The sequence below is a fragment of the Pogoniulus pusillus genome, chromosome 6 (genome assembly GCF_015220805.1).
Source record: "Pogoniulus pusillus isolate bPogPus1 chromosome 6, bPogPus1.pri, whole genome shotgun sequence".
NCBI classification, from domain to species: Eukaryota; Metazoa; Chordata; class Aves; order Piciformes; family Lybiidae; genus Pogoniulus; species Pogoniulus pusillus.
Genome location: NC_087269.1, coordinates 1,401,787 through 1,412,981, shown reverse-complemented (window position 1 = coordinate 1,412,981; position 11,195 = coordinate 1,401,787). Strand labels below are relative to the sequence as shown.

The 11,195-nt window shown below is 56.9% G+C and overlaps 1 protein-coding gene across 1 annotated transcript; it reads left to right on the top strand.

The window, feature by feature from the left end:
• The first annotated feature begins 349 nt into the window (after positions 1–349).
• Positions 350–5,611, top strand: P2RY6 (pyrimidinergic receptor P2Y6). Its single transcript, XM_064144191.1, has 2 exons — positions 350–399; positions 2,598–5,611. Exon 2 carries the CDS (start codon positions 2,598–2,600, stop codon positions 3,630–3,632), a length of 1,035 nt encoding a protein of 344 aa, XP_064000261.1. The 5' UTR covers positions 350–399; the 3' UTR covers positions 3,633–5,611.
• Positions 5,612–11,195: the final 5,584 nt, after the last annotated feature.

Genomic DNA, 11,195 nt, shown 5'->3' with positions numbered 1-11,195 from the left:
TCCAGCACCCACTTTGCCATGCAATGCCATGCAGAACCATGCCATGCAGCACAGTGTTCACTCTGCTGTTGCAGTGCCATGTGGTGCCCACAGTGCTTTGTCTTGCAGTGCTCACCCTGCTTTGCTGTGCCATGCAGTGTCATGCCAGGAGCACAGTTCCTATCCTGCCACCATGCCACGTGATGCCCATGGTGCCATGCCAGGCATCACAGTGCCCACCCTGCCACCCAAGTTTCTGTTCCACATCGCCCCTGAGCACTGTTGTTGGGTGGAAAGGGGAAGCATTGCACAACAGGGTGAGCACAGCACCCTGGGGACCCAGAAGTGCCCATGTGCCTGGCAGAGCAGCAGGTCCCAGCACCCTGTGGCACCTCCTGGCACCCCCTGACACCCCAGCAGGTAAGACACCCTTCTAGGTCCCCCAACACCCCTTTGCCACCATGTCCCCAGTGTCACAGTGAGGTTCCTGTGAGCACACGTGGACAGCAGAGGTGCCCAGGGTGGGTGCTGAGGGGGTGCTCCCCCAGTTTTGGGTCCTGGTGGAAGTTTGGGGAAGGTCCCAGGGGATAGGGCAGGTCACAGCCCTGAGACACATAATGGCTTGGGGATGACTGAGGAGAGTGGTGGCACTGCAGGGAGCTGGGTGGCAGTGGGGCACAGTGGGGTGACAGGAGACTCAGTGGGGTGTCAGTGGGCTCAGTGGGGTGCTGGGGAGGGTAAGAGGGACATGTGGCAGCAGGGACAGCTGGGATGGGAGATGATCTACAAGCTTTGAACACCCCTAAATAAATGGAGGAGCTTTCTGTGTGTCCCCAAGCCTGACCCTGGGAATGGATCCCCAGAGGTCCAAACTGGGCCCACCAAGGTGCTATGAACTAACAAGGTGACTCCTGGACTTCTGTGTGTGTCCCCCCCCCACCATGATCCACTCTGCCCCATGCCCTCAGCCAAAGCTGGGCCACTTCTCTCCCTGCCTCAGCTTCCCTTTCAAACTGGTGTGGGGACAGGGACCCCCCCACTGCTTGGCAGGCTCATTCCTAGCACCAGGACAGGTTGGGGGGAGTGAGTGGTGGTCCCACAGCCACAGCAGAGAGGTCTCCAGCCATGAAGGAAGCAGGAGGGGGAAGGAGAGATCCTTCTGCCCACACTTCCAAGCTGCTGCAGTCCAGGAGCCTGGAGCACCCAGGGGTGGCATGGGGAAGGATCCAGCCAAGTGCAGCAGGAGAAGTGTGGCCAGCAGGGCTGGGGAGGTTCTGCTCCCCCTCTGCTCTGCTCTGCCCTGCTGAGAGCACAGCTGCAATGCTGTGGCCAGTTTGGGGCTCCCCAGGGCAGCAGGGACAGGGACCTGCTGCAGAGAGTCCAGCAGAGAGGCACGGGGGGGAGTGGGGGACTTGAGCATCTGCCCTGTGCAGAGAGCCTGAGAGCCCTGGGGCTGCTTAGGCTGCAGGAGAGAAGGCTGAGAGGAGCTCTGCTCAATGTCTCTCCCTAGCTGAGGGCTGGGTGTCAAGTGGAGGGGGCCAAGCTCTTTTGGGGGGTGCAGAGCAAGAAGCCAAGGAGCAATGGATGCAGAGTGGAAGAGAGAAGGTTTCATCTGCACAGGAGGAGGAGAAAGTTGTTTGGTGTGAGGGTGGCAGAGGCCTGGAGCAGGCTGCCCAGAGAGGCTGTGGAGTCTCCTTCTCTGGAGGCTTTCCAAACCCACCTGGATGCATCCCTGTGTGACCTGCCCTGGGGGATGCTGCTTTGGCAGGGGCTTGGCCTGGCTGATATCTGGAGGTCCCTTCCAACCTCTCAGGCTCTATGACTCTGTGACACAGCTGGGGTTCAGGGGTCTCTTTGTGCTGTAGGACCACATCTGGCACAGTCCCACAAGCCTCTAAGACAAGCTGATGCCCTTTTGCCCAGCTCAGAGCAGCCCACAGCCCACACGGATGGGCTCTCACAGCCCACGGACCCCAAACCTCCGGGAGCAGAGCGTCAGCAGCGCTGGTTCCCGGCTGAAAGCAGCCACAAACCCTCAGTGAGTTGTGCTAGAGTCCAGGTCCTGAAACTTCAGAGGCCACCACGCCAGGGACCGGCAGCAGGGCTTTGGCACCCCCTGCAGAGGAGCAGGGATCATAGAATCAGAGAACGGTCTGGCTTGGAAGGGACCTCCGAAGCTCATCCAGTCCCACCCCCCCTGCACTCAGCAGGGACAGCCTCGGCTAGAGCAGGTTGCCCACAGCCCCCTCCAGCCTCACCTTCAACATCTCCATCTCTGCAGACCATGGCACTAAGTGCCCCAGCCAGGCTTGGCTTCAACACCTCCAGCCACGGCCACTCCACCACCTCCCTGGGCAGCCCATTCCAGTGCCAATCACTCTCTCTGCCAGCAACTTCCTCCTAACATCCAGCCTAGACCTGCCCTGGCACAGCTTCAGACTTTGGCCCCTTCTGCTCTTGCTGCTTGCCTGGCAGCAGAGCCCAACCCCACCTGGCTACAGCCTCCCTGCAGGCAGCTGCAGACAGCAATCAGCTCTGCCCTGAGCCTCCTCTGCTGCAGGCTGCACCCTCCCAGCTCCCTCAGCCTCTCCTCACCTATCTCTCTTTGCCATCGGCAGATGCTGCTGAGAGGCTACAGCGACAGGAGGGACCACAGCACCATGGAGAACCTGACAGCCCTGCTGAGCACCAGGAGGAACTCCTGCACCTTCCACGAGGAGTTCAAGCACGTCCTGCTGCCCCTGGTCTACTCGGTGGTGTTCCTGGTGGGGCTGCCCTTGAACGCCGTGGTCATCGGGCAGATCTGGGTGGCGCGGAAGGCCCTGAGCCGCACCATGATCTACATGTTGAACCTGGCCACGGCTGACCTGCTCTACGTCTGCTCCCTCCCGCTCCTCATCTACAACTACACCCAAAAGGACTATTGGCCCTTCGGGGACTTCACCTGCAGGTTCGTCCGCTTCCAGTTCTACACCAACCTCCACGGCAGCATCCTCTTCCTCACCTGCATCAGCGTCCAGCGCTACCTGGGCATCTGCCACCCCCTGGCTTCGTGGCACAAGAAGAAGAGCAAGAAGCTGACCTGGCTGGTGTGCGGGGCCGTCTGGCTGGTCGTGGTCGCCCAGTGCCTGCCCACCTTTGTCTTCGCCTCCACCGGCACCCAGCGCAACCGCACCGTCTGCTACGACCTGAGCCCGCCGGACGGCTCCGCCGCCTACTTCCCCTACGGCATCACCCTCACCGTCACCGGCTTCCTGCTGCCCTTCGCCGCCATCCTGGCCTGCTACTGCAGCATGGCGCGCATCCTGTGCCAGCGGGATGAGCTGGTGGGGCTGGCGGTGCACAAGAGGAAGGACAAGGCCGTGCGGATGATCATCATGGTGGTCATCGTCTTCTCCATCAGCTTCTTGCCCTTCCACCTCACCAAGACCATCTACCTGATGGTGCGCTCCTCGCCCGGCGTGCCCTGCCCGGCCCTGCAGGCCTTCGCCATCGCCTACAAGTGCACGCGGCCCTTCGCCAGCATGAACAGCGTCCTGGACCCCATCCTCTTCTACTTCACGCAGCGCAAGTTCCGCGAGAGCACTCGCTACCTCCTCGACAAGGTCAGCTCCAAGTGGAGGAACGACCACTGCGTCACCTACGGCTCCTAGCGGACCGCCGGCGGCCACCTCGCTCTCGCCGGGGCCAGTTTGCCCTCGCAGCTTGGCGCAGCGGAGATGGTTTGCCCTGGGGGGGGTGCGCCGGAGGGCGGGAGGACAGTGGCTGCCAGCTCGCAGCGCTTTCAGTCCTCCAGCCTGCAGCAGCGCTTTCAGCGCTCCAGCCTGCGGCCGCACAGTGGCAACCCCACCCAGTGCTCGCTCCCTCTGGCTTGGCTGCTCAGTTTGAGCAGCTCAGGACCGTATTTCGTTGGTGGTCAAACCATCAATGCAATGGTGGGACCCTGGAGGACAAGGTGGGACCATGGAGGACTTGGTCCCTGGCTCAGCTTGAGCAGCTTAGGACCATATTTCATTGGTGGTCAAGCCACTAATGCAATGATGGGACACTGGAGAGCATGGTGGGACCATGAAGGACAAGGTAGGACCATGGAGGACAAAGTGGGACCATGGAGGACTCAGTCACTGGCTCAGTTTGAGCAGCTTAGGACCATATTTCATTGGTGGTCAAGCCACTAATGCAATGATGGGACACTGGAGAGCATGGTGGGACCATGAAGGACAAGGTAGGACCATGGAGGACAAAGTGGGACCATGGAGGACTTGGTCCCTGGCTCAGTTTGAGCAGCTTAGGACCATATTTCATTGGTGGTCAAGCCACTAATGCAATGGTGGGACATTGGAGAGCATGGTGGGACCATGAAGGACAAGGTAGGACCCTGGAGGATAAGGTGGGACACTGGAGGACTCAGTCCCTGGCTCAGTTTGAGCAGCTTAGGACCATATTTCGTTGGTGGCCAAGCCACTAATGCAATGGTGGGACATTGGAGAGCATGGTGGGACCATGAAGGACAAGGTAGGACCCTGGAGGATAAGGTGGGACACTGGAGGACTCAGTCCCTGGCTCAGTTTGAGCATCTCAGGACCATATTTGGTTGGTGGTCAAGTCACCAACACAGTGGTGGGACCTTGGAGAGTATGTTGGGACCATGAGGGACGAGATGGCACAAAGACCCTGGTTCCAGTGGACAGTGTCTTTGCCTCCTCATGTAAAGGTTCCCTGATGGGACTGGTTGAAGGCTGGGGAGGGTTTATTCAGCTCATACCTATCTGGAGAACACATGCCATGGAGCTCCTCAGTGTCCTTGGCCATGACACCAACCCATGCCATGGAGCTACTTAGTGTCCTTGGCCATGTTACCCACCCATGCCACTGAGCTCCTCAGTGTCCTTGGCCATGGCACCAACCCATGCCATGGAGCTACTCAGTGTCCTTGGCCATGGCACCAACCCATGCCACTGAGCTACTTGGTGTCCTTGGTTGTGCGACCACATGTCCTACTCTTGACTTGGACTTTTGACCACCACCATGTGGGGTTGTGGCTTGAGCTTTGCTTCCTACAGCCTCCATGGAGATGCTGTTCCCTCCCAGCAAGGAGGGACTCACTTTGGTGGTGGGAATAGATGTGCCACTAAGCACTCTGGAGTCTTCTTTACCATATAGGATGTGTAGAACAAACCTCCCCAACTTGGTCAGGTGGATACAGACAGTCACATGCACCTGCTACATATTGAGAACTCTGACAGACCCAAGCAGGAGAAGATTGGTAGATCAGAGCAGATCTTCTCCACCTTGAACACCTTGCATGTATCAATGCCTTGGATGGATGGATGGATGGATGGATGGGTGGATGGATGGATGGATGGATGGATGGATGGATGGATGGATGGGTGGATGGATGGATGGATGATGGTAGAGAACCATGGAATGATTTGGGTTGGAAAGGACCTTGAAAGGTCCTCCAGCTCAACCTCTCTGCAGTCAGCAGGGACATCTTCAGCTACAGCAGGTTGCTCAAAGCCCCAAACAACCTGACCTGGGATGGTCCCAGCCATGGGGCAGCTGCCACCTCTCAGGGTAAGGTGGGACAGGCTCTCACCACCCTCAACATAAAATATTTCTTCCTTCTAAACCAGTCTGAATCTCCATTTCTTAGTATCAAACCATCACCCCCTGTGCTGTCACAACAGCCCCTGATAAAAATCCTGGCCCCAGCTTTCTTCTCAGCCCCTTCCACTCCTGCAAGGCCACCAGAAGGTCTCCATGGAGCCTTCTCTCCAGGCTGCACACCCCCAACTCTCCCAGCCTGACCACCCAGCAGAGCCCTTCCAGCCCTCCCAGCATGGCTGTGGCCTGCCCTGACCCTGCTCCAGCAGGTCCCTGCCTGTGCTGTGCTGAGCACTGCAGAGCTGCCCCAGCACTGCAGGGGAGGTCTCAGCAGTGCACAGCAGAGGAGCAGAATCCCCTCCCTGCCCCTGCTGCCCACATTGCTGGGGATCAGCCCAGGACAGGGCTGGCTCTGGGCTGGCAGTGTTTGGTGCCAGCTCATGTGCCATTTTTCACCCTTCAGCACCCCCAAGTCCTTCTTCACAGGGCTGCTCTCCAGCCCTTCATCCTCTTACCTGGATTGATACCATGGACTGACCCAACCCATATGGAGGACCTTGCACTTGGACTTGTTGAACCTCTTGAGGTTCACCTGGAGGCAATTCCCAAGCTTGTCCAGGTTTGTGTGGATGGATCCTGTTCCTCAGGTGTGTCAAATCCACCTCTTGTCTTAGAATCATAGAACCAAGCAGGTTAGAAGAGAGCTCCAAGCTCAGCCAGCCCAACCTAGCACCCAGCCCTGACCAACCAACCAGACCATGGCACTAAGTGCCCCAGCCAGGCTTGGCTTCAACACCTCCAGCCACAGCCACTCCACCACCTCCCTGGGCAGCCCATTCCAATGCCAATCACTCTCTCTGCCAACAACTTCCTCCTCACATCCAGCCCAGACCTGCCCTGGCACAGCTTCAGACTCTGGCCCCTGCTGCTCTTGCTGCTTGCCTGGCACCAGAGCCCAACCCCACCTGGCTGCAGCCTCCCTGTGGGTAGTTGTAAACAGCAGTGTGGTCACCCCTGAGGCCTCCTCCAACCTGACTGATTCTCTGATTCTAAGGAGGATGCCCAGGGTGGCCATCAACCCCTGGATGATGCTCAAAGATCATGGCAGATTGGAATGAAGAAGGACTTTAGTAAACTCAAACCTCCTGGTTTTGCCCTGTCCTGATGGGGGGGACCATGCATGGTGACAGTGACTTCAGGTTGAGGCTCAGCATGTGGTGGAGGACCCAAAGGCAGCCCTGGGCTTTCCCTTGGCTGGAGCTCATCCGCATCAGAAACTCCTTTGATGTGTTTTTGGGGTGGGCAGGATATTGGATGGGCTGTGAGAGTGGCGGCCCGGGGGACAACCCCAGCTTGGTGTCCCCAGTTCTTGCCAGACAAAGGGAAGGTGGCAGGGTGGGAGACACCAGGGCCACACCGTCCAGACCCAGGAGAGGGCGCAAAGTATTTAGCTTTAGAGAGCAGCGGCTGGGGCTCGCCAGCCTCCAGAGTGGGATGGACGAGCCCTGCTCTGTCGCAGACTCAGAGAATGAGCTGGTTTGGAAGGGACTTCAAAAGCTCATTCAGTCCAAACCCTCTCTGCAGTCAGCAGGGACGTCACAGGATCACAGAGGCTGGAAGGGACCCAAAGAGATCATCGACTCCAAATCCCCCCCCTGCCAGAGCAGGAGCATACAATCTAGATCAGGTCACAGAGGAACACATCCAGACATCCTCAACTGGCTGGAGAGCAGCCCTGAGCAGAGGGACTTGGGGGTGCTGCTGGAGGAGAAGCTCAGCAGGAGCCAGCAGTGTGCACTTGCAGCCCAGAGAGCCAAGCAGAGCCTGGGCTGCAGCAGCAGCAGTGTGGGCAGCAGGGCCAGGGAGGGGATTCTGCCCCTCTGCTCTGCTCTGCTGAGACCCCACCTGGAGTGCTGCATCCAGCTCTGGAGCCCCCATTCCAAGAGGGCTGTGGAGATGCTGGAGAGTGTCCAGAGCAGGGCCAGGAGGATGCTGAGAGGCTGCAGCAGCTCTGCTGTGAGCACAGCCTGAAAGAGTTGGGGCTGTGCAGGCTGGAGCAGAGGAGGCTCCCAGGGGACCTTCTTGTGGCCTGCCAGGATCTGAAGGGGGCTCCAAAAAAGCTGGGGAGGGACTTTTGAGGCTGTGAGGGAGTGTCAGGAGTGGGGGGACTGGAGCAAAGGTGGAGGTGGGGAGAGTGAGGCTGGAGGTGAGGAGGAAGTTGTTGAGCAGGAGAGTGGTGAGAGGCTGGACTGGGTTGCCCAGGGAGGTGGTTGAGGCCCCATGGCTGGAGGTGTTTGAGGCCAGGCTGGCTGAGGCTGTGTGCAGCCTGCTCTAGGGTAGGGTGTCCCTGGGCATGGCAGGGGGTTGGAACTGCCTGATCCTTGTGCTCCCTTCCAGCCCTGCCTGATTCTCTGATTACCTGCTGGGTGGATGCCTCTGAAAGCATCACTGGAGGCACTTTTTCGGTCCTAAAAAAAGCATTTCTGGGGGTGTTGTATTTTTTATTTCATCTCCACCAGATTTTTTTCTTCTGGTTTGTGCCCCTGGGGCAGAGCCAAAGAGATCCTTTATGTGGCCAAGACACCTCTCCAGCCCTTTCCGTGCTGCCAAAGCTCCAACCTTCTACCTACTTCATTTTTCACAGCCCTGCTGATAAATCTTCCATCCTGGGGAGAGAAAAAAAAAATCAAACCCACAACAACCAACCAACAAACCCAGGGAAAAAAATAAAAGGAAGGGGGTTATGGGTTGGAAATAGCAAGTGCTGACAAGAGATGCTAAAATCCCACAAGGAAGTCTGCTGGTGCGGGCAGAGCGGCACTGGAGCTCTTGGCAAGTTGGGGAGAAGGTGGTTTGGTCTTCCTGGAGATGAGGTACAAAGCAAGGGCTGGAGAAATCCAGAGGAAAAGGGAAGGATCTCGCGCTGGGATCTGAATATCTGCTGATTTATCCTGTTCTCCCCTAAAAAAAGGGAAATAAAGGTCGAGGGGAGATGGAGAGAAGGGGATGAAGGATGTGGGGGGAGATAGAGGGAAGAGAATGAAGGATGTGGGGGCAGATAGAGGGAAGAGGATGAAGAATGGGGGGGGTGAAGGATGGGGGGTGGTGAAGGATGTGGAGGGGGTGAAGGATGCTGAGGAGAATGAAGGGTATGGGGGAAAATAGAGGGAAGAAGATGAAGGACGCGGGGGGTGATAGAGGGAAGAGGATGAAGGAGGTGGGGGGAGATAGAGGGAAGAGGATGAAGGAGGTAGGGGGTGCATATAGAGGGAAAAGGATGAAGAATGTTGGGGGAGATACAAGGAAGAGGATGAAATATGTCGGAGGGATGAAGTATGCCGAGGAGGATGGAGGATGTGAAGGGAGATAGAGGGAAGAGGATGAAGGATGTGGGAGGGATGAAGGATGCCAAGGATGAAGGATATGAGGGGAGATAGAAGGAAGAGGATGAAGGATATGGGGGGAAATGCAGGGAAGAGGATGAAGGATATGGGAGGAAATGCAGGGAAGAGGGTGAAGGATGCAGGAGGGATGAAGGATGCTGAGAAGGATGAAGGATGTGAGGGGAGATAGAGGGAAGAGGATGAAGGATATGAGGGGAGATAGAGGGAAGAGAGGGTTGAAGGTCACAGGGAGAGTTGGAAAGTAGGGGTTGAAAGATGGGGGGGAGATGTAGGGAAGGGGATGAAGGATGGGGGGTGATGAAGCACACAGAGGGGAGATGTAGGGAAGGGGATGAAGGATGGGGGGTGATGAAGCACACAGAGGGGAAGGCATGAAGGATACAGGGAAAGGGGTGAAGGAGGTGGAGTGTGTGAAGGATGTGGAGGGGAATGAAGGATGTGTGGGGAGACAGAGTGAAGGGAAGGATGAAGATTGCAGGAAGAGATGGAAGCTAAGTGATGAAGGACGTTGGGGGAGACAGAGGGAAGAGATTGAAGGATGGTGGAAGGGGGAAAGGATGTGGGGAGAAATGGAAGGAAAAGGGTGAAGGATGTGGGGGTTGTGAAGGTTAAGGGAGGGTTAATGATGTGAAGGGGAATGGAGTGTGAAGGATACCAGGAGGGATGACCGATGTGAGAGGAGAGGAGATAGAAGGAAGGGGATGAAGGACGTGGGGAGAATGATGAGGGGTATTAAGGATTCAGGGAGGGATGAAAAATGGTGAGGGAGAGGAGGGTAAAGGGAGGATAAAGGATAGAGGGGGAGGATGAAAGATTCGAGGAGGGTTGAAGGATGTGGGGAGGTCACAAAGAACGGGGGGGTCAGGGATGAGGGAGGTGAAGGATGGGGAGGGTAAAGATGAGAGGGGTAAAGATGAGGAGGACTGAAGGATGAGGAGGTGGTAAAACTTAAGGGGGGTGAATGATGGGGAGGGGTGAAAGATGGGGAGGGTAAAGATGAGGGGGGAAAGACAAAGTGGGTGGGAAGGATAAGGGAAGCTAAAATATGAGGGGAGTTGAAGGATGAGAGGGTAAAAGCTGAGAGGGGTAAAGCTGAAGGGGTAAAGATGAGGGAGGGTGAGGGAAAAGTGGGGGTCTAAAACGTGAGAGGGGGCTGAAGGATGATGAGGGGTGGAGAATGGGGGGGTGAAGGATAAAGGGGGGGTAAAAATGAGGAGGACTGAAAAGATGAGAGGAGGGGTGGAGAATGAGGAGGTTAAAAGATGAGGGAGGTAAAGATGGGGGGGGATGTGAAAGATCAGGAAAGGGTAAAAGATGAGAAGGGCTGAAGGATAAGGAGGGGTTCAAAGATGAAGGGGGGCAGAAGGATGGGGAAAGGAGTAAAGAATGGTTGGGGGGAGTGCAGAAGGATAAGGAGGGGGTAAAAGATGAAGGGGGGCAGAAGGATGAGGAAAGGAGTAAAGGATGCTGGAGGGGGGGAGTGCAGAAGGATAAGGAGGGGGTAAAAGAGGAAGGGGGGCAGAAGGATGAGGAAAGGAGTAAAGGATGCTGGAGGGGGGGTTCAGAAGGATAAGGAGGGGGTCAAAGATGAAGGGGGGCAGAAGGATGGGGAAAGGAGTAAAGGATGCTGGAGGGGGGGGAGTGCAGAAGGATAAGGAGGGGGTAAAAGATGAAGGGGGGCAGAAGGATGAGGAAAGGAGTAAAGGATGCTGGAGGGGGGGGAGTGCAGAAGGATAAGGAGGGGGTAAAAGATGAAGGGGGGCAGAAGGATGAGGAAAGGAGTAAAGGATGCTGGAGGGGGGGGGGGGGGGTGTGCAGAGTGGCTTAGCTTCTTCTCCTACCTCTTTCCCCTCCCCTCAAAAAACAAAGTCGAACCCCAACCCCAAACAACCAAGCGAAAAAAAATCAAAGTGGAGAATTAATTAAATAATTGAAAAGTCAAGCGCAAACCCTTCCCCCCCCCACCCCTCCTGCTCCGCAAGAGCAAACTCCGCCTCCGGGGAGGAAAGTTTATTTGAATGCAACAAATAAAAAAGCAAAAGGGGAAGGTAGGGGGCGGAGGGGGGGAGGGGAAGGGAAGGGAGGAGGTATTTTGGGGGGGGGGGGGGGGGGGGGGGAGAGAGGAGGGAAAGCCAAAATAAAACCCAAAGAAGAAAAAGAAGGGGGGGGGGGGGGGGGGGGGGGGGAGGGGAAAGAGAGAAAAGT